The 22,278-nt window shown below is 40.8% G+C and overlaps 1 protein-coding gene across 7 annotated transcripts in view; it reads right to left on the bottom strand.

The window, feature by feature from the left end:
• cacna1c (calcium channel, voltage-dependent, L type, alpha 1C subunit) overlaps positions 1–22,278 on the bottom strand; it is a 170,402-nt gene that overhangs the window by 57,506 nt on the left and 90,618 nt on the right. For 4 of the 7 annotated variants that reach the window (XM_046379142.1, XM_046379136.1, XM_046379138.1 and 1 more), the window contains exons 4-8: positions 14,768–14,907; positions 10,080–10,219; positions 8,295–8,447; positions 6,935–7,134; positions 2,774–2,877 (exon numbers count right to left, since the gene is read on the bottom strand). In XM_046379142.1, coding sequence (XP_046235098.1) covers positions 2,774–2,877; positions 6,935–7,134; positions 8,295–8,447; positions 10,080–10,219; positions 14,768–14,907 — 737 coding nt within the window. Of the gene's footprint in view, positions 1–2,773; positions 2,878–4,843; positions 4,948–6,934; positions 7,135–8,294; positions 8,448–10,079; positions 10,220–14,767; positions 14,908–22,278 lie in introns of all 7 variants that reach the window. The other 3 variants (XM_046379139.1, XM_046379137.1, XM_046379141.1) reach the window with 1 other exon arrangement.

The raw sequence follows: 22,278 nt of genomic DNA on the forward strand, positions 1-22,278 counted from the left end.
ATGCAAATACAGATGACAGCACATACAGTCGGTTCCAGCTTCACATCTTAAACAATCCAACTGATCTAGATGTATTTTTAGGCGGTCAACAGAGCTCACTGTATTTCTGTTTCTATGATATTAAATATGGTAACTGTCATTACGCCTGCGCTGGTGGGAATGTGCATAATATAATTGCATAATGAAAGCAATTTAGTCATGATGGACCCACTTTTTGTGATTCATTTGGATTAAAGCTCCAATGAAATGCAATCTAACTGCAGAGCCTCTAAAAGTCCCTCGGTGTCAAACAGCCTCCAATGGTCCGCCTTTTCTCACTTTTATTTTAATTTCATTGATCTGTACTGTCCCAGAGCAAAGGGCCCCAGGTGCTCCGAGGTCTGCTGGGAGTTGTAGGAACTGCAGTGTGCTCTGAGTCCAATGCAGGGTCTCCCCCCAGTTGCAGTGTGCTTGGTACAACCCCAGAGGGAGGACACCCCCCCCCCCCCCCGCACACACACACACACACACACACCAGCTGTACCATCTCAGCTTGCTCCTGTCAAGTTTGAGGAGAAGTGGCTGCGCACCAAGGCCTCCCCCAAGCTCCTCACCTTTGTCTGCCATCCCATTCTTTCAATCACCCTACCCACTTTATACTTATTAACACAGAATGATGCATGCTTTTTCAAGAGTCTTAAGATTGTTGTGGGGGGCAGTGGAGTGATGCCCACAATCGAACAAAATTTAAGAAGATGTAAGACAACTTAATTTCAGTGTTAGGAGAGTGTAAAATATTGAAATATTCTGATGTAACTTGGTGAAATTACTTCCAGGTGTTAGGATGAAAGAAAGAATTAAGCCACATATGATTTAGTGCTGCACTTGGGGAGGGTCAAAATCAGGCTGGAGCCACAGGTGGAACAAAAACAAGACATTTGGATTAGACGTGTCTTGGGGACATCTGAACTACAAACCCATGCTTGAAGGTCCACCAACAAGTAAAATTTACCCATGTGTCCCCGTTGTGAATATCCTGAGTAAGGATATCAGTGCAGTCATTAGAGCTCCCTGCTGCTCAGCACTCTCGCTTATCACCTTGGGTTTGTTCACTACAGCCTTGCTAGCTGCATACATAGAAGTCACACTATGGAAGTCAGGAAAAAAGTTTCTGTCTTACCCAAATTTCAGGTAAGATATTTTAATTAAACATGTGTAACGTTTAGGTTCACTCATCCCTGGAGAGCAAGAACAGGATCCATAATGAAACTCTACAGACTCTCATGTGCCATTTTGATTGATTTTTACAGTCTATAGTCTGAAACATGATTAGAATGTGTGTGTGTGTGTGTGTGTGTGTGAGACAGAGAGTGTGTTCTGAGTGAAATTTAGAGGAATGATGGAACCTCAGATCACACCTACATACAGCAGACACACACACGAGACAGATCAATGAGCATTAGGACAAACTGCTAACGTCTCGCTTGTCAGAACATTAGCAGGAGACCCAATCCTATTGATCTGTTGTGTGCCAGTGTGTGTACTGTGTGTATGCGTATGTGTGCGTGTTAGCGCAAAACACTTGAGGCATCGCTCTCATTCTCATCGACTATTTTTTTCTGTCCTAAATCATCACTGAATTCTCTTTTCCCACCTCACCTTTTGTTCCCTTTTCTCTCTCTCCATTCTTTGTATTTGCATATTACATCAAATCCAGACAAACACGGTCACACCCGATGTTTCTGTCTCTACGTCTGTCGCTCTTTTTCTTCTTCTACTTCTTCTTCCCTTTTCACCATTAGTTATTATGCCAATCTGAGACCCACACACACTCCATGCAGGAAGCAGTTGGTAAAAGGTCAGGCTGCGTAGTGTGTTGACAGTATCATTAGTCAGAAGTCAGACAACGAGTCAGACAGCCAAACCCCCCAAGCTGTTTGGACCAGATAGACCTCTATTATTTTTCCCACAATGCTGCTGTCCTGTCACTGTGGGTATCAACAGTCAGATTGGGGTCAGTCAGTCACGGGTGAGACATTTCACTGACCCTAAACCTGTTCCATTTCCTCACTTAACAGCATGTGAGAAAACTTATTCGAAATATATTTTATTGCAAGGGTAACGATTCTAGTAATTATTTTTTATGTGCATATTAATGGGTGGCCGTTAACCTGGTGATGTTCAATAACCATAAGCATAAAGACAAGGTTAAGGTGAACTTTGTTTAATTTATTCCCAAAGGCTAAAGCAGCAGGCTGCAAAAATATTTGTCAATATCCTTACAGCGTTCTACAAACACAACTTTGATTTGGCGTAATAGCAGGCTGTGTCCACTGGGAGCCTGAATTTGAACTGCTGTGTTTCTCTTTATTTTAAATTGAGATGACAGTGTTTTGTGCCATCCCAGCAGAGCTGAGCATTTTATGATCCTAATAATGCTATTCTATAAAAGTAATACTTTAGAGTTGGAGAGAGAGAGCAAGACCTTTCTGCTATTGCCAAGATGCAATAGCAGAATCTGACTGCACTTTTACTTGTGCCACATGTGTTGGTATATACTGCGCTTCTGCAATAAGAACCAGTTTTACTACAACACATTCCTCTACATGCTTTGGGCAGTACTTAACTTAAGTTTAAAACACAGCGTACAGTCAGAAGCAGGAAGTAGACAGAAGTAAAGAGTTCCCCTCAGCAAAAACAAACAGCAAAGAACAACAGCATGGAGGCATGAAGGCCAGAGAGAGAGAAGTTAGTTAGTTAGTTGGTCTCAAGTGACCTTTAACCTCAACCTTACCCGCTCAATACCCCCAGAACCAAGTTTAGTACAAAGAAGGATCCGATGATGATTAAGGTGACAAAATACACCCAGGGCCACGTGTACCCTACTGCATCATTCACCTGGGTAGAGAGATGAAGGCACGGGGGAGTGGGACCAAGGAGAATAGAAGAGAGGACAGATGGAGGAGGAGAAGGAAGGCATGTAGCCAGGATATTGAGTGAGAGGACAGGGACAAAGGTCAGGAAGGAGCAGTAAGGAATGTCAGGAGGGAAGGGAGGGAAGAGGGGAAGAGGGAGGGAGTTAGATCCTTAGTCAAAGTTCCCAGCAGATGGAACCATTTGCTTCTGCAGGATCCCTGCTGGGCATTATGGTGCACTTGTAGTATCAGTTAGTGGGCCACATGGCAACTGTATTTAACATGGATTTGAAAGGGTGCAAGGGCGCAATGGTTGATTTAGAACCAACATGGTCAACAAGACAACCATCTCTTTGAGCTAACAGTTAGTGTGAAGAAACTGAGGGCATGTAGTGTGTGTGAAAACAAAAGGTTAAACGTTTAAAACCAGTTAGATTCACTTTAGTTCCGCTCAAACCTGCTCATTTCAGGCTTAATCGCTGTGGAGAGAAAGCATTTTAGTTAGACACTTCAATGGACTGTGCAACGAGACTCCCATGGATCGGACATCATTACTGTCTTCATGACAAATTATTCTCAGTTTCTTTACTCTTTTAAAATGAATTCACTTAAATAATGGAAAAAGCCATGAACTGTTTAGCCTATCTTTTAATCACTATATGTATATTTTACTGCTTTAATTTTGGATGTAATTTTGAGATCTAACTGATTATTGTCACTATTATGACTATTATTTAGACAATTATTGTCATTATTCTTATTGTTATGCTTATTAATATCTTGCAACTCTAATGTTTTTGTATGCACGCTTAAAAAATGATGTTCCCTAGTCGGTGCAGCCTTCCATCCCATAATTTCCATCTTTAATGCCACATCTCCTCGAGACTCCACTCTGTTTTTTTAGCCCTCCACCTCCATGGCTGACCTGAGGGGTGAATTATTAATACCACAGTGTCTCCCTACAGGCCGGGTGGTGCTTGTACTAAAGCAGCGTGACTTGGCAGAGTGGGGTAAAAAGGCACCCAGCTTGCCTGCTGGGACAGCATTTATAGAAGCAAAACATACACAGGGACAGGTCACATGCCTCTAAACAAATATACACATGCAGTAAGTACATACACAAACAATGTAAGCAGATGCCTGTTTCTGTGGAAATGAGACATACACGTATGTAAACTAATGAGTATACACACAACACTGATGTCTAAATACAGTCGGGTGTTTTAAGAAATAAAATGGTCTCTCAAAACTGGTCTGATCGAAAAGTAATTCGCGAAAGACAAAAAAAAAAAAGCTAAAGCTGCTGTGTATGTAATTAATTGAGTGGAACAGAAAGGAGAGCGAGAGAGAGAGAGAGAGGAAGAGGGACAGAGCAGGAGATTTCGCTCAGTTCGGTGCTCGTCAGTTTGTCTTTCTTCGACTGCAGAAGCCTATGAACTGTACAAGACGAGTTGGTCTGCCACTGTGGGACTGCTGTTTTCCTCATCCTCTTATTTGCGTTTAACTTCTTCTCTGTACCACTTGACCTAACAAGGACAATCTGCATGTTGATGCTAACTGAGTATATTTGTCAATTTATCCATATTTGAAAATCTTTCTTGACCGTCTTTTTCATTCACCTCTGTAAATAAGTAAACTTATTTACAAAATTCTTTATTTAGACAGATACTGAAATTAAAAGTGAAATCGCATGATAGTAGCACTGATAAAAATAATAATGCAGTCTTGTAGTTTTTATTGTGGTCAGCCATGGATTATTTCCATTAGATTCCACCATCCAAAGGTTCAATGGATCCTTAAAAAAAGTTGCACTTTACATGTCTGATCCATGGAGTCTTGTTGCATGGCCATTTATCACATCTAAAATACTATGTACTGTAGAGCACAATCAAAAACACACACGCACGCACGCACACGCGTACACACATGACAACATCGCAACCTCTTACCCGCTCAACACCCCCAGAACGAGATTGAGAACGAAAAAGGAGCCGAAGATGACGAGAGAGACAAAATAGACCCATGGCAGCTCATAGCCCATAGCATCCTGCATCTGAGAGAGAAAAGAGAAAGAGGAGAGTGGGATACAGAGAGAAGGGGGGGGGGGGGGGATTAAAAAGAGAGGAGAGATAAGGGAGGTGGAGAGGGATTAGAACATTGGGGAAGGAAGAAGAAAAGTGGCAGAAAAAGGGTTTGGGAAGAGGTTTTTGAGGAAATTGACAGAGAACGAAGAAGAGAATGGAGGCAAAGGTCAAGAACAGAAAGAAAGTGTTAGAGAGGGAAGGAAAAAGAAGAGAGAAAAGCAGAGGGTCAGGAAACAAGAGCAGAGCAGCACATGTTAGAAAGAGCAGTAGAAAGACCTGGCGAAGCAGCAGCAGTGGCAGTATTGTATGCATGTGTGTGTAAACCCTTTTGTCTGTCTGAGCAGGTGCTTGACGACGCATAGATTAGGACACACTACACAACACAAGATAATAACACTAAATGACAAACCTTGGTTCTTATGCAAAGTGTGTCTTCTTTTCTTGGAAAGGAGGACAGGCTTTTTTACAGGAAACACATTTAGATGCAGTGACTCCACAAGTGTTCTTGTGTAAACCAATTACATTCTGTTCTAGAGGATTTAAAGCATGTGAGACAGGCATGTGTTTCGGGATATTTAGCTGCAGGGAAATATGCCACACTCATCTGGATATTATATTAGGGATTGCCTGAACACAGACAGATTGTCATTAGGGATGATGTAAATGGGAGACGACGCAGCCAAGGTGACGTCTGAGCAATTTAGTATCCAGGATTAAATCAAACAGGGATGTCGGGTTATTAGTCTGCACGTAAATTCAGTTGAGCAGCTTTAAAAGATAACATTATGAAAAAAAAATTAAGAGTAAAGCTCAATATTCAATATTTCCAGTTCACTTTAACAGGGAGGCTGCTGGACAGAGAGAAACAGAGGAGAGGAGAGAAGGTTCTATTCGATCTTGGATCTCATTAATCTATATTCTTGAAAATGTAAGACAATGAAAACTACGGAAATGCATCAACACCCGAACTAAATGGAAGGATTTTATTATATGATTTAACGGACGTGTGTGTGTGTATGTGTGTGTAGGAGGATGTAGCAGACAAGGTAGATGCAGGAGGGGTGTGGAGCTAGTAAGCTCTCTGCTTCATGTGTATACAGTTCATGCACTCAGACACAAACACACACACACACACACACACACAAACACACCTGCTTGTATGTCCAGTAAGATCCCACACTAACACATGCAAGACTGACCCATACTGCACGCCAGTTTAACTGTTAATTTCATTACTTTTTTTAAGTCATTAAAACACTTATTAATCCAGTGATTCACCACAGTGATTCTTTAATTAAGTACTCCGGCAGTTTGTGCCTCTCATGTTTTATCATTATATTTTAGTCACTGGTCTCCAAGTCTGTTTCTTTGAAACTTAAACCACTCAAGATCTTAGAAAAACATAACATGTTATTTGCCAGTTATCTGTTTTGAAGGTATTTCCAAAATCTTCATAATTCTTTACCAAATTGTGGACATATTACTTTTTCATGAAGATGGACAAAAAAAAGTCTTGGAGGATTTTGGAAAAATAAACAGTGTCATAAATGCAAATTGGGGATGTAAACTGCAGACAAATGGATGCTTATCTCCACGCTTATGAAACTGGTACACGTATGTACGACGGGATTGCTGTGCGATGGTGAGACAGACACTTTTCTTGACACTTGAATGAGGCTTCAGGATTCTATGCACGTTCCAAATGACTCGGCGCCTTCAATTACACAGTGTATTGTGTGTATCGATTTAGCCTGAAGACACACGGAACACAATCTGTGCGTTTCTGCGTGAGGCGTGTGTGGTTACAGCTGCTTTATATTCTTTTCTCAAAAGCATTCATGTAGCAATGATGTTACTGATACCGTACAGTGGCTACACACACACCAAGCAGTTTTGCGCGCACTCCACACACACACGCGCACACACTTAAAGACACAGTTGTGGTGTCCGGCTCACCCAGTAAAGCACATCCGTCCAGCCCTCCATGGTTATACACTGGAACACCGTCAACATGGCGAAGGCAAAGTTGTCAAAGTTGGTGATGCCGTCGTTAGGGCCCTCCCATCCCATTTTGCAAATCGTTCCATTACGTGTACAGTGTCGGCCATAAGCTCCGTCAGGTGCACAAGGTGCCGGCTTTTCATCCGCAATGATGGCTGTGACAAAAGAGACAGATGATGAGAGAGATTCTTTTTGACCCGAACATAACTGATTCTTATTTAGAAGTCCTTATTTAAAAGTTTTCTTTTAACAATATCCTCAGTTCTTCACGATACAGAAACACTCAGGTCTCGGGGATAATTAAACAATCCCGCAGATGCACTTTTTATTATTTCAACTTTTTCTAAGAGATCATATTTTTTTCCATCAGTAACAAACATTAAACTCTATTGCTATGAAAAGAGGGCAGTCAGAAGTGTGAATCAGAGCTGTAACAAATCCAGAATGCCTGGTCATGTTAACAGAGCACAACACACTGGATTCATACTAGATTCATTTAAAAATGAGTCCAACTTCATAACTAAAATTGATCTACAGCTCAAAATAATAGACAAAAATCAACATCTAAAAGAAGGTGAAAAGGGCATGTTAAACTAAAACCAAAGGGAGCAGCTATAAACAATCAATGTGGAAAAAGTGCTGTGCTAATTATACAAAACAAGCTCTCCAGGGTGATGTATAGGATAACAGAGAGCATTCCACCAGCACTTACCCAGTGCAAAGCTAATGTGCCTCATGGGACCTATAACATCACCATAACAACACTCGAGTCCATTTATACCTAAGGGCCTTTACTGAAAATTGTTTCAGTCATTTATAGCTGCTGCTGTTTCAGTTATTGCCCAGATCATTCAGACTCAGAAACATAAATGATGGTTTAATAATTAATGAAGGCTATCATTTAAACTATTCAGGGCTTTTCTCTATCTGCTTTGTTGGCTGCTGTCTTTCTGCAGTCAAAGATTTATATTCACACCAGTCAGACTCATTACTTTACAAACAGAAGTGTGTGTGTGTGTGTGTGGGGGGGGGGGGGGAGTATTTCAGTTGAAAAGGTTTGTGTAGAGCAGTAATCACCTGCCTTTGTGTGTGTGTGTGAATATATGCCTACTGAAGCGTGTGTTCACAAACAGTTGAATACTTGCTTCAAAAGTGATCTGAGTACTGAAGTGCAGCATGTGAGTGTATGTGTTTGATCATGCATGTTTGTATTTGCATCTCTGAATCACTGCACAACAGTCCAGATATTCACTCTATCTGTCTCCCTGTGTGTATGCGCATGTATGTGCGTGTGGATGTGTGTGAGTGTGCATACATAGTTGCTCGGAAACGCAGGTCTTGTGCATCTTGCCCATGAAGAGCTCCAGGCCGATGATGGCATAGATAATGATGACGAAAAGGACCAGCAGGGCGATGTGGAGCAAAGGGACCATGGCTTTGATTATGGAGTTCAACACTACCTGTAAACCTGCAGAACACACACAGAGGAACTGCTAAGAAGAGATAAACACTAAATTAAAGGAGAAAACTGAAACAGTAAGTTTAAATACTGCTGAAAGCATACTGTGAAGTGCATTAGGAAAGCGTGTGTATTACATCATATAGCCAGCATATCATTTGAGTACTCAAACTGGCTTTGGTATTTGTCCCGAAGCTTTAACAATCTTTGCATGTGATCATCCACTTAGAGAGGCTTCAATAAGTGTCTCACAAAAAATCCAAAGCAAAATTCAAAACAGACCAAACTTTGTAGTTACTTTATTGAATGCTTTGATGGACAAAAGCCAAGAATATTGCATGCTAATAAGCCACAAAAACTACAGGAATGCACCTGTTGGCCTATTAGTATGAAAGACAGTAAAATGTAAATGTTTGTCTTTGCGGGATTAAAAAAAATTTATGTTTATTTACCTAATGAAATTGTCAAAAAAATGAATTAAGAATACATATGCTTTGAGCCATATAAATAGACATCTTATCAAATCATTTCACACTGTGTAAAGAAGTTCAGCTTGACTGTTTTTAAATTAAGAATTAAGAATTATGTTTTTTCACATGCAGCTGCAACCACTGACTTTCTGCAAAACTTCAGTAACTTCAAATTGTGAATGCTGCATGCTGTTATACCTATTATACCTATTACACCTTCCCATTAAGGTAAATGAAGGCCTACATTCTTCTATAAATAAAGAATTACTGTGTATATCATCCAGCTAAAATAATGATCACACTTTAATTATCAGTTTGCATCTGAGCGAAGGCTGTTTTGCAATTATTCACATTGAAATTTGTGAAGTAAATGCAAGTGTACAACCACAGCAGGTGGCATCATTCCTCATCAGGTGACTGAGGAAAACCTGGATTGTTTCTCCTATCAGTTGTGAAAAAGTGGTATAGTGCATCTGGAACATATACCCTTTAGGCAAAACCACATAAGCAGCAATGGAACCAGAAGCCTTTCAAAAGACAAGTCTGTCAGTCAGAGTGCTGATCAGCAAACATGCTACTGATCAGTTGCCATGATACCAGTTCAATACACAGTACAACGATGCTGGACAGGGTTCAGTCTAAATATTGTGCACTGCAGCACTGATGTTTTTTAAACCAAATGACAAGAGTGTGGGATGTGCACTGGCAGCCTGTGCATTTGCCTGCTATTGTGATCACAAGAGCTGTCACACACGCACACACCCACACACACACACACACACACACACACACACACACAGGTGCACGCACTTGCACAACCATCATCTATGTTACCCGATCCCTTCCTGTCTTCTGGGCCGATGGATTATTGATTTCTGCACACAGACAGGCTGACATACAACTCATCTACTGCTTGTGTTGTCTGAGTATCTGACAAGGACTCAAGTACATGTCTGTGAGCATGTGTTTGTGTGTGTGTTTATGTGAGGCTGAGTGTGTGTGTGTGTGTATGTGTGGCATCAAGCAGCAATATCAGCTCCAATCTGTGGTTCATTTCTCCCCCACCTCACCCAATCACCATTCACACCTGATCCTCAGAGCGCTGTTTCTTTCTTTCTTTGTTTCTTTCTTTCTTACTTTCTTCCTTCATTCCACTGCTCTCAGTACTTACTGGGTACTCCAGAGACCAGTCTGAGGGGTCTGAGTACTCTGAATGCCCTCAGAGCCTTGACATCAAAGCCCGCTGCCTTCCCTCCGATAGGAGTGGCACCGTCCCCCTTGGTGGCCTGCTCCAAGATCGCACTGAATAACCTGCAAGACAGAAAATAATGACTTCAGTAACCATCATCACCAGGTTGACATCCCATTTCCACATGCTACAGAATATCTGAGAAAAAGGAAAACAATAAAGAGACAGACATACAGAGATATAACAGTGAGTGATGAATATCTTCAGATGTTGTCATTATAGCCTTATTTTTCATTTCATCTGTTGTCACTATTGCCAACACTAAACTGAGACATCTTTATCATAATCTATAAGACATATATTTAGAAATCAATCAAGTTTGGGACCAAAATTTTAACAGCAAATGGGACGAGGAGGATATTTACGCTGTTTCACAATCAAATGTGTTTCTTGGAGAAACCTCAGTCATAGAAAATATAACATCTTGATTAGTTAGCTCTCCACCACAACAATAGAAAGGGTTTCATCTGTTCCCATCTCTCTTTCACAGATAAGGAAATGTGAGACACTCAGCTTTAATGATTCGACAGCCAGCTCAAGAGAACACTGTGCATTTCTGCAGCGAGGGGAGGTGTCTCGGAAATGTGTGCTCAGATTATAGCACACATTTAATGCCATGTAATGTCAGACAACCATTCCTGTAACTCTGTTATAATTCGTACAATATCACATATAACATAAAGTGCATTGAAAAACAAAAATAATAAACAGTCAAAAACTGGCTAAATGGATTTTTAAGCTGTTGCTGGTTGATGCTTTTATGTATGAAAATATTTAAAACATTCATTCTTTTTAGAAAAGAGCTTAAACTTATGGACATCGCATGGCCAAAAGTATGTGTACACATCTGCCCACATACATTTGTGAAACTCTACATGCTATGCTACTACACACAGTAATATTTTCTGAAAAACATTATTATAAAGGTTAAAATTAGGCAGAAAATTCTTGTTTCAGGAGCGAGATATACAACAATCACATATCCATATAGCTTTTAGGTGTCCACATGGTTTTGACATATATTTCACAGTGAATAGATAAAATATCTACAAATACGTAATTATGCAAATACAGTCTTCAATAATAGGAATAATATTATATTGTTGCCTTTTCTTGGTTATTATCCCCTATGAAATGATTTGCAGACATCACTTTGGATGTGAGTGGCTCACAAGCTTGAATGTATGTACGTCCAGCTGTGCTTATCACTCTCCCTCTCCTCTCTGTGTCTCCGAGATCCTTTAGAAATCACCACACAATACCATTTTCCAGCTAGCGCGGCTCAAAGGCCAGTCAGCGGCGCGTTAGTCATGGAGAATTATCAATTAGCACAGATGAAATGGCCACTTGAAAGACCTCTCAAAACATATCGCCCTCTCTCCCTCTCTGCCTCTTTTTCACACTACCTCCCTCTCAATTTGATTTGCTCTCTCTCTCTCTCTCTCTCTCTCTCTCTCTCTCTGTGGGAAGTTCGCCTTTGAAACAGAGTATGAAAAGCATGTTGAGGATCCACAGTTTTGCACCATCAGCATTTCACCGAGCATGTTTTACCGTGGTGGGGTGTTAAATGATAATTAGAGTGTTTGGGTGTAGCACCACATAATGACTTGAGAGCATCAGGAGCTGTGCACATTCACACATTCATAAAGATAACAGAAGTTGTGTGGTCTTATGGTAGTCAAAACACCACAGCACTCCTCAAATAGTGCAACTGCAGTGAAAATATCCTCAGATGATGTCTTTAAATTGCCAAAGTTCAAAGCCTAATGATATTCAATATACAATGACATAAAACACATAAATGCAGCACACGAATCTTTACATTTAAAAGGCTCAAACCTGTGAAATTTGGATAGTTCTTCTTGATAAATGACTTTAAATTATCAATTATTGTTTTTGTCAATTAATAATTGTCAATTAATTAATCGGTTAGTCAGCTAAAATATACTCAAATATCCAAAACTTAGCCTGAAGGTTTTAGTCTCTCTTTTTTGGTGATGATCCTACCATTATTTGTACTATTCAATACTTAGAAATTAGAGTTACAGGGTGGGGAAAAAAATGAGGGGAGAGGAGTGGAACTAGCAAATGTAAGAGCAGGAGAATGATATATGTGAGGGTAAAGAAAAGTGATGGAAAGGGGACAGAAAGGTGAAGAAGAAGAGACTATATAATATTATTATTATTCATAAAGTACACACACACGCGTGCACACGGCCTGTTAGCTCAGTGAGCCTTCACTAATAAACTCTTAGGTACATGTCAGCAAGAGACCAGGCTCTAACATCTGTGTGTGCGTGTGTGTGTGTGTGTATGTGTGTGTGTGTGTATAAGTGTGTGAGAGTGAATGTGTGCCTCTGAGGCAGCTCAGCACCAGGTACAAGCTCTTTCACCCATATGGTGAACATTCCAGAGGGAGCGAATTCTGTCACTTCTCATCTATACACACACACACACACACGCACACGCACACGCACACGCACACACACACACACACACACACGCACATGCACACATACACACACACTTACACAGAGGCACAGGCAGGCTGGCAGTCAGGCACACAGAGGCACAAAAACAACCACTCATGCATGCACACACAGAGATACAGTGCTGCCACAGCTGAACATTTCCTGAAGCTGTGTGTCTTGAGTGTGCAAACGGGTGGGAGTGTGTGTGTGTGTGTGTGTGTTACAAGACTTTGCTAATGGATTCTTTTAGATTTTTTTTCTCTTCTGTCATTTCCATGACAAATTCTCCTATCTAAATGACTAAATAAGTTTAAGTCAGAGCCCACCGACCAACCAAGATGAGAAATTGAAGCTTTCCAGAAACCTCTTATAGTGTTTCCTAATCAGCTAAAGCTAAGGAATGATTAGTCCTGGGCAAGTAAAACTGCCTGATCAAGGTTAGGGAACAGATTGTAATCATGGATTCAGATCACTTTTATGATTCCTATTGCTGATATACCGATAGGACAATATTTGTAGAAAGAATAGTGCATAAGGTCACTTGTCAGAAAACCTCAAATATCATTCGAGACCCTTTGAGACAGTGTTCTCATAGCAATTTTTCTGGTACAGTTTCCATCACGCCTTCACATTGTTTTTCACTGGATATCAGCTCTATCTACAGAGACCTCACGCCTAAGCTTTTATGCGACCAAGTCAAAATTTTAAACTCTTTTCCAGGATTTAATCTCATAAAACAGCAAGCTTCAACATTCATAAAGTGTCCCTGAGCAAGACAATGAACTTTCCCATTTCCGGAGCTGCAAGCTTGTATTGGACCTTCTGACCTCCCTGTGGCAGGGTTGCAAGGTAAAAGAACAATTTCTTTGAATGAAAACTGTATTATTGCACAATTAAATAAAATGTTGCACCACAATAAAAGGCAAATAGAGGCAGAAAGACAGGAAGACAGACAGACAGACAGACAGACAGAGAGAGAAGCAGAGGCAGACAGAGAGGGTAGATAACAGCGTAAGAGTGGTAAAGGTTGTGTTTATGCCAGGGGCACTGGCACCATGATGCCAGCTGACGGGGTGTGTGTGTGTGTGTGTGTTTGTGTGTGTGTCTATGAGGTGAAGCCAACCATGTTCAGTTAGTGATGGCTAATGTGAGTGAACACTTGACTGGCGATTAACAAGAGTCGCCGAGTGCGTATGTGTGTGTGTGTGTGTGTTGGTGTATTCAGAGCGTGCCTTCAGGCTGAAGGTTGCTTTCTTGCTGTCTCTCACCCTCTCTCTTTTGCACACACACACACATGGTCAATTAGACCATTTTTATGGCATTAATGTAACTGTCAGGTCCACTGGCTTTTGTGCCATTACCCTCTACACAACACTGTACACAAAGCACAGCTGGCAGGCAGGGCATGCACACATACACATGCACATACACACAGGCACAGAGGGTTTAGCAGATGGGCTACATTGCTGAGTTGCAGATAAAGAAAAACAGAGCAGAGCTTTGCTATCAGCATCTAACAAGCTAATCAGTTTAGGCTTCACCAATACACTGTAGGCCAAAGTTTACTGCGGCTTTAATACGGATTCACTGAGAAGGAAAATTGTTTTATGACAAAACTTGTAAAAGCTGTTGTGTATTATATTGTATTTTAATATCTATTCCTGTAGGCAAACAAGACCACATCTTTCCCCAGAATTCACATCACGTATCAGCTGAATGGATTTTGCAGAGCTGTTGAAACACTAGTGAAGGTACAAGATGGTTGAGAGAAAAAATTGGAAGCACAGTAGCTTCATTGTCCTTGCAATGGAAAACAAAGGTGTTAATGGGAAATGTGATCCTAATTTTGAAAGACACAAGCACTACAAGCACCTCTGGCATTAGACGAAGTCTGCCAATTGTCTTGGCTGTAGTTTCATTTGTTGACAGTAATTATACCAAGGTACTATGATTAATGTGGCAATGATGTGCTGATGTTTAAAAATGTGTCAGGTAGTGCTTTTAAAAAAAACCCTGGGAAGAGATAGTGAATTACAATTATACAGGACTTGCTATCTTTGTCATACCACCTATCAAACTACATACACAGATTCACTTCGAATAATGTAGGACCATTAAAAATTGCTTCTATCCACTCACCCTACGACTACGATGATGAAGTCCAGCAGATTCCAGCCGTTCCTCAGGTAGGCGTTGGGATGGAAAAGCAGGCCGTAGGCTATTACCTTCAGGAATGCCTCCACTGTGAAAATGATGAGGAACAGATACTCCACACGCTCCTGAAGAGACACACAAACAAGACAGGTCCATTTATTTGCCTGAGCAGCTCCACTGCAGGAATGTACGACTCGATACAACAGAGAACAAGCATTAGAGAGAGATAAAAATAAAGTAGGTGGAAGAGAGAGGAGGTTATGGCAACGCAGTTGGTGGTAAAGTTCATAGGAAGCTGAGTGAGTACACATAAATAAATACTATGACCAGGCCACCATATATTGGGAGACATCAACTGAATGAGAGAAGACCAAACATCCATTCAAAACTGTTTGCAGTAGTTCTCTGTTTTCCTTTTAACGGTCAGCTAATTAGAGCAATACCAAAGCACTAAGATATAAACACATTACACACCCTGAGTGTGACTTGTTGAGTACCAACAGCGCTGGCTCCTTACTCCTTTACGAGCCAGAACAACATGTTCTGTTCCTGTTTATGTGGCTTATAGTGTGTGCATGTGTGTATTTGTGTGTGTGTGCACGCATGTGCATGTGTTTGATTATTTATGTGTGAACGTATTTGTCTACACAATCAAAGCATTTTGATTATTTAATCAAAGTGACTCTCTTCCTGTCGTAAGAGTCCCCTGTCTGAAGAGAGGAATGCGTGTGTGTATACACCCATGCACACACACATATTGTACACACAACTCTTCTACTACAGAGGTCCTTAGAGATTGTTGTCATCGTTATGACCTCTGCCAGAGAGGGTCCTGGGAAATGTCCTGAAATGGCCTTCAGAGAGAGAGAGAGAGAGAAAGAGAAAGAGAGAGAGAGAGACTTCCAAACTATTCATCGTCAAGCTAATCATCAGTCAGATCTGCTTTATATTTTTTTTCTCAAGTCTATAACTGAAATAAGATCAAGGCACTGGTGCAAAACTATTAAGCTCCTGCGTAAACAACACAGAAAATATTTTATATTCAGAAATATTATCTGTTTTCTCTCTTGGTCCCTCTGAGGTACATTTTTTAAATCTAAAAATATATTCAACTCCTTCCATCAATCCATCCATCCGTCTCAGTTCCTGCTAGACCTCCTGTTTTCCCATGGACGTACAATCACAGAGGGCCAGAGGTTTGGAACAGAAGGCCGACCAGGTTCCCCCCAGGCTCCCAGTCCCACCCCTGGGAAGAATCATCTGAACCTGAGGCTGCACAGCGCTTTGTATGTGTCCAAGTTTACAAAAATAACTTCAAAAGCTGATAAAGCATATAATCTCCACAAAATGAAGTTACCATAGCAGATGCACCACTAATGCACTACTGTACGCTATAATGACCCTATTCAGGCATATTTATGCTTTTCTATAACCATTATTTTAAGGGTGAATAAAAACCTCCAAAGCTAGTTAGGTTACATTCGGCCCGTGAGACAAATAAGCATATGAGAGCCAAAAGTGCAACTTTTTGTCCCAGGCACAGGCGACGTGAGGCAATGCAACAGTCGTCTCTGTCGTTGCTAGCTCCTTGATGTCAGTTTGGTGTGTCTGGAGCTTAAAGTGGGTCCGGGTAAACAAATAACTTCCTCAGCATGAAGACAGACTCAGTCAAACTACTGTTAGGCTACTCACAGACACACATATCATGGGAATCAGTCATGCATGTAGTTTGGACACGACAGATGTGGTTTCACTGTCACGTTGATAAATGCTAAAAAGGTGTTTCTTCATGTTGAATTTTCAGAGTTCTGTATTCTCTGCAGCTGACACCACATCCCAATTTTTGCATATTGATAAAAGAAACATGCTTTGATTTTGTGTTTTTGATGATATGATTATCATACAAACTGCGATTGGGAAGTGTTTTTCCCACACTTAGAAACGCTCAAGAAGCTTGACAGTGGAGGGAATGACATGAATTGTAATAAATAGGATTTGCACATTTTGAAAGACAGACAACTTGAAAGGCGAGTTGATTTTTAGGCCAGGGATTCTGCACCTGAATGTGCCGCTCAGAGAGCTGTCTTAAACTTGTTTTGTTTCTCATCTCTGTCTCTCTCTAACCTCCTCTCATCCATCCAGTGTGCTTTATTGGCACACAAGAATCGAGCTTAAAGATCAAGATGAAGATTTTCACATTAAACACCTGTCTTCTTTTTCACTCTGTGTGTGTGTGCGTGTGCGTGCAGAAGTTTCAGAGGGTGGATGGAGAATTGATTTCTTCTATTTTTAATATTCATCATTCATACCACAGACTGTCCACCACACAGTGAGCATTAGTAGTCTTTGTGGAAGTAATTAATTAAAGACACATACACACATACACACACACACACACACACACACACACACACACATCCCCCTTCTCAAATACACAAAAGCTCTTCATCACTCTCTCTTTCTCAAAACGCACACAGAGACACACACACAGACACACACGACCTGGCTGTGTATCTGCCGGTGACAGGCAGACAGTGTGGCGCTCAGAAGAATAAAACAAAGAAAAACATCTGGTAGGAACAGCTCAGCCTGACACACACACACACAAATACGCACAGACACACTGCCTTGCTTCTTTCCCTTCCGTTCATACAGACTCATAAAGGGTAAAAATCCATAAGGGGCACGACTAATCTGGTTAGCCACTGGAAAGAAATGAGAGGGAAAAGATGAGAGACTGAGAGAGAAGAGGAGGATGGATGAGAGAGAGAGAGAGAGGGAGAGACTAAAGAGACAGAGTCAGAGAGGGAAGAGGAAGGCAGACAGAATGACAGAAAGGTGAGTATGTGGGAGCAATAATTCAGTTATCTGTGATAGGTCAACCAAACCGCCTATCCATCAACCAGGCCAATCAGATTACAGTATCGACATTCTACCACGCAGTGGACAATGTTTCCATTTGCCATGACCTTCTGTGCATTTGTGTGTGCTGTAAGACAGGATTAGCCATTAAGCTATTTTCGAGACAAACCCACAAACACACCATAGTCTAGCATGTGTATATGCATGTGTGTGTCCAAAGAAACACCTTGAACAAAGAATATACCAATTAGTGAACCCAGAGAACAAAGAGCAGCAAGTTCCTGCTTATTCTACATGTCTGCGTGCATATATTTGCGGTCAGCAAAAGGTCTGATAAAAACAAACAAACAAACAAAAAAAAAAACGCTGTGTAACAGAATTCATTTTCATTTCATCTTAAAATGAAATACCAAAATCCAGCTCTGGTAACGCTGCAAATCTGAACTCATGACTTTGTTCTGCTTAGACACGAAACATTTCTGCAAGACTGTACAGTAACATCCGGTAATGATTTATTCAGATGAAGCAACCACAGTGAGACTAAGCACAAGGGTGTAGAGTTGTGCACATTGCTAGTGTATGTCTAGGCTAATGATGCAACTGTGGTGAAGGAGAAGGAAACACAAATTAAGTACAGTAGCTAGCTACACAAATGAATTCAGAAAACACACACACACACGCACACACAACTTATTTTTGTACCGTTTGCTATTCTTTCTTTTTGTGATAAATAGGTTGTATTCACCAAGATAATTGCTAGATCTGGAAACGTGACAAAAAATAAGTCAGACACAGCAAGAAAAACGAAGAGCCAGACAACGCCACAGATTTTTAACAAACTCCAAGGTTACCCAAAGAGATTACAACTTTCCTGTGCAATAGGGGGCTATTATGAACAGAGGAAGGGGTGTAAATAAGATGGCTTTACTGTTGACTTGAGTGATTCTGCTCAAAATCTCTCAAAAACATGACACTATAGGATCTGAACGAGCAACTACCTCCTCCCTAACTGAGGCTGACCACCAGCCCATGTGTGGCAGGAGTCAAGTCAGGAGGTCTTTACTTAAACTCTTTCTTCTTCTTCTTCTCACTCCTTCTCTCCCGATTCTTGCTGTCGCTCGACCTTTCTGCCACTCTTCCTCATCCCTCACTTCTTCACCTCCTCTCTTTCTTACCCTCATCTCTCGCTCTTTCTCTGTGGGTGCCAACCAGAAGTTACCATAGAGACCAACGTTGCCATGGAAACTGTGGGCTGCAGCAGTGGCAGCAGCAGCAACAGACTTTCTCTCTCTCTCTCTCCCTCTCTCTCTCTCACACACACACACACACACACATGCACACACACAAATGGATGACACTGATCAGTATTGTACCAAGAATATCCACAGCACACAGTCCTAATTACTACTCTTCTGTCAGCATCCAGACTTCCTATTGTGTAGTTGTGTGCGCACATGTGTACATCAGTGTGTTGTTTTATGTGTGTGTGTGTGTGTGTGTGTGTGTACAGGACAAGTGTACTCTCGTGTATGTGTGAAATTGTTTGCCTTCTCCAGTGATCCGTGTCATATACTTACGTACCACTTGCCACCAGTTGATAGCATTGAACTTCAGTGTCATTCTGTCACTCTGCACAAGCCTTCCACATCACACAGCCTGCTTTGATGCCTACAACGTGTCATACTGTTTATATTGCAAGATCCAGAATATAATGCAGTACCTGGTCTATAAAACATATGCTTTTTAGCAGTGGGTTGACCATTGACTACGGCTTCAGCGAGTGTTATAATAGCTTCTTTTTTTCCTTGAAGTGACCTGAAAATATGATGGTGTTCAGACAGATTTAAGAGCTCTGATCTTCTGTAGATGTAAAAGAGTAAATCTGTCATCATATGTTTTTTTGTATTATTCTGTTTTATGCAAATTTTGACTAAGTTTGAAATCTAGGTTTGTAATTTGGGTAGGCAAAAATTGGTCTGGATTTGTTCTATTGGTGTAATTGCCACAGCGTGGAGATGAATAAAGACTTGTGATCAAAGCTGACAATGCTCAAGGGAACAGTTGTGAATTAATAATGTCATATTATCTTCCAATGTGAAATCCACTACAGTGAAAAACAGCCACTCTTAGGTCAGTGTCTCAGTACTTAAAGGCAGAATGAGTAGATTTGTCAGTTGTGGCTCCTCTTGGACGGTGCTAACAATAGCCAATCTGAACAGCAATCACGTGCCAGGCAAAGAATAAAGAGTAGCTTGAGATATAGGCTATAGGCTGTCTTTTGTCATGCCACTTGAAAGTCTCACGTAGGGATGATCAATTAATTTGAGAAAATATCTAATTGCAATTTTTCGGACAGATATTGCTTGTGATTTGATGTGCGATAAAAAGAAAAAAAAAAGATAAAACATTCAGTCCTAGTCTCATGAATCACATTGCTGAAAGGCAGCAACTCCAAACATGTTAGAAACATGCTCTGAACATGCCAGCAGCAACACGTTCAACACGATTCTCATTAACAGACCTAAGATCCAATCTGTGGGCCTCTGGACTAGGATTATGTTTGATTAAGGATTACACTTGAGCGTGTGTGTGTATTCATGCATGAGTGAGACAGATTGAATGCCAGAACAGGGAGATTGTATTATGGTCATCAGTAACCTCTGATCAGTCTTTGCTCTGTATGCACTCATCAGCAGCACTGATACACAAAAATCTCCCAAATGCTTTCACTCAAAGCAGACAGAGTCGGGGATGAATGAGGATGTTGTCCGTTATTGGTTATTGGTCAAGTTCAAAAGTGCAGCTGGCAGCAACAAAGGCTCTGCTATCTCGTTCAGTTCAGCAAATACACAGAGACAGCAACAAACAGCTCAAAGGTCAGTTACTTCTCCTTATCAACTATAAAATAATCAAAAATAAAACCAATGAATTTGATGTATCAATTAATTGACATTTGAATGAATGAATTTTGACATCATGGTACCTCTAATTTAAGTTTCAGTAAACTCATTGGCAAGGAAAAACCAAAGCTGATGATGAAAGTTCACTTATAAAATTAAAGATGAGGGAATGAGGATGTTTTGTCTATGGGCAATGTGAAAATGGCAACAGTTGTTTAATTTCATTCTTGTGGTTGCTTAATCAAGTGCATCGTGTGGTGTATTTCATTATTAGACAGGAAGACAGTAGTACTGGTGAGACAGGAAAGTGTGAAAAGAGATAAGTGGAGCAGAAAGTGGCAGAATAGAAGGACAGGAGAGAGGAGACAAGACCAACAACATGGGATGTAATTCCACATATGTGTGCAAATGTGTGTCCTCTTGTGTCAGCAGAGACACTCAACATCTTCCTGTGGTGCAAAATAAAACTCATGTACTTCAGCACCACTGCTGGAAAAAATTATAGGAGAAGCACTGCGCTGACCGATGATGGATCACCCTAAACAAGTGGATTAGGGTTCATGCATGCACACTCAACCACAGAAGCAGCCAAAGCCTACTGTGTAGTTTTGTACACACCATATCCGCATGCTGCACAGACTGAAAGCTAGATCAGAAACAAAAAAGAAAACCCCGTTTTCAAATAGTTAAACAGTTAAATAAATTTTTTCTTCCTTCTTCATTCTCAATATCAAAGTTTACAGAAAGAGAAAAAATCTTGTGTTTCCAGGCAACAGGCAGTATAGTTACCAGATGAAGAGGAAAGGAAGGAAGGAAGAAAAAGGTTGACTTACAGAAAGGTTAATGAGGAGTGTATTTGTGTGCATGCGACAAAAGCCCCGACACATGACCTACGGCTGTTCATCATTACCTGTAGTTTCGATGGTGATTCTAACATGTCCAGTGATGTCTTATTACTCTGTGCCATTGGCACAAAAAATATGTGCAGGTTGGCTACAAGCTTTGTTTTTATCGTGAGCAATTTTTGGAAGAACATGTGACTAACTCTGAAGTGATGAGTGTTTAATTAGCTCTTTGAGATTGGCTTGGTGTGTTAGGATCCAAAGACAAACAAGAGAGAAGGCAAATTACTTAGTGACACAACTTAAAGCACCCTACTGGGACTCACACTGCAGATCAACAAATCTTACTGAGAGATCCTAACCGCACTAACTCTCTACACGCACACGTGTCACATGCTATCTCAGTTTCTCTCTATCTCACACAGAAAATGTCACATCTTATTTCTTTCTTCTTTTATCAATTTTTCTCCCTTTCACACACAGAAGCATGTAATTTGCCCACCTCTGGGGTCAGTCTCCCTGTCACAAAGCATCATCCCTGCTGAAATGTCTCTGGGCAAACAGAGCAAACAGTAACTGAGCTACTGTCATGTTTTTATTTTTTCAAAATTAATTATTAATTCATTTACTTTCTGCTTCATCTGCTTCCCCTGTTGTAGGTTACGAGGTCTGAGCCTTATCCCAGCATGCACTGGGAAATACTCTGGAAGGTTCATCACAGACCTGACACCCAAACAAACCCAGTTTTATACCTACAGAGCCAATCCCTGAACAAGGAGTGGACATCCATATTGTAAACACACAAAGACAGACACACACACAAAAAAAATCTTCAAAATTGTCTGCAAATACAGACAGAGGTGTAGAAAACAGGGAGGACTATCTAAAAGGA

The sequence above is a fragment of the Scatophagus argus genome, chromosome 22, assembly GCF_020382885.2.
Source record: "Scatophagus argus isolate fScaArg1 chromosome 22, fScaArg1.pri, whole genome shotgun sequence".
NCBI classification, from domain to species: domain Eukaryota; kingdom Metazoa; phylum Chordata; class Actinopteri; family Scatophagidae; genus Scatophagus; species Scatophagus argus.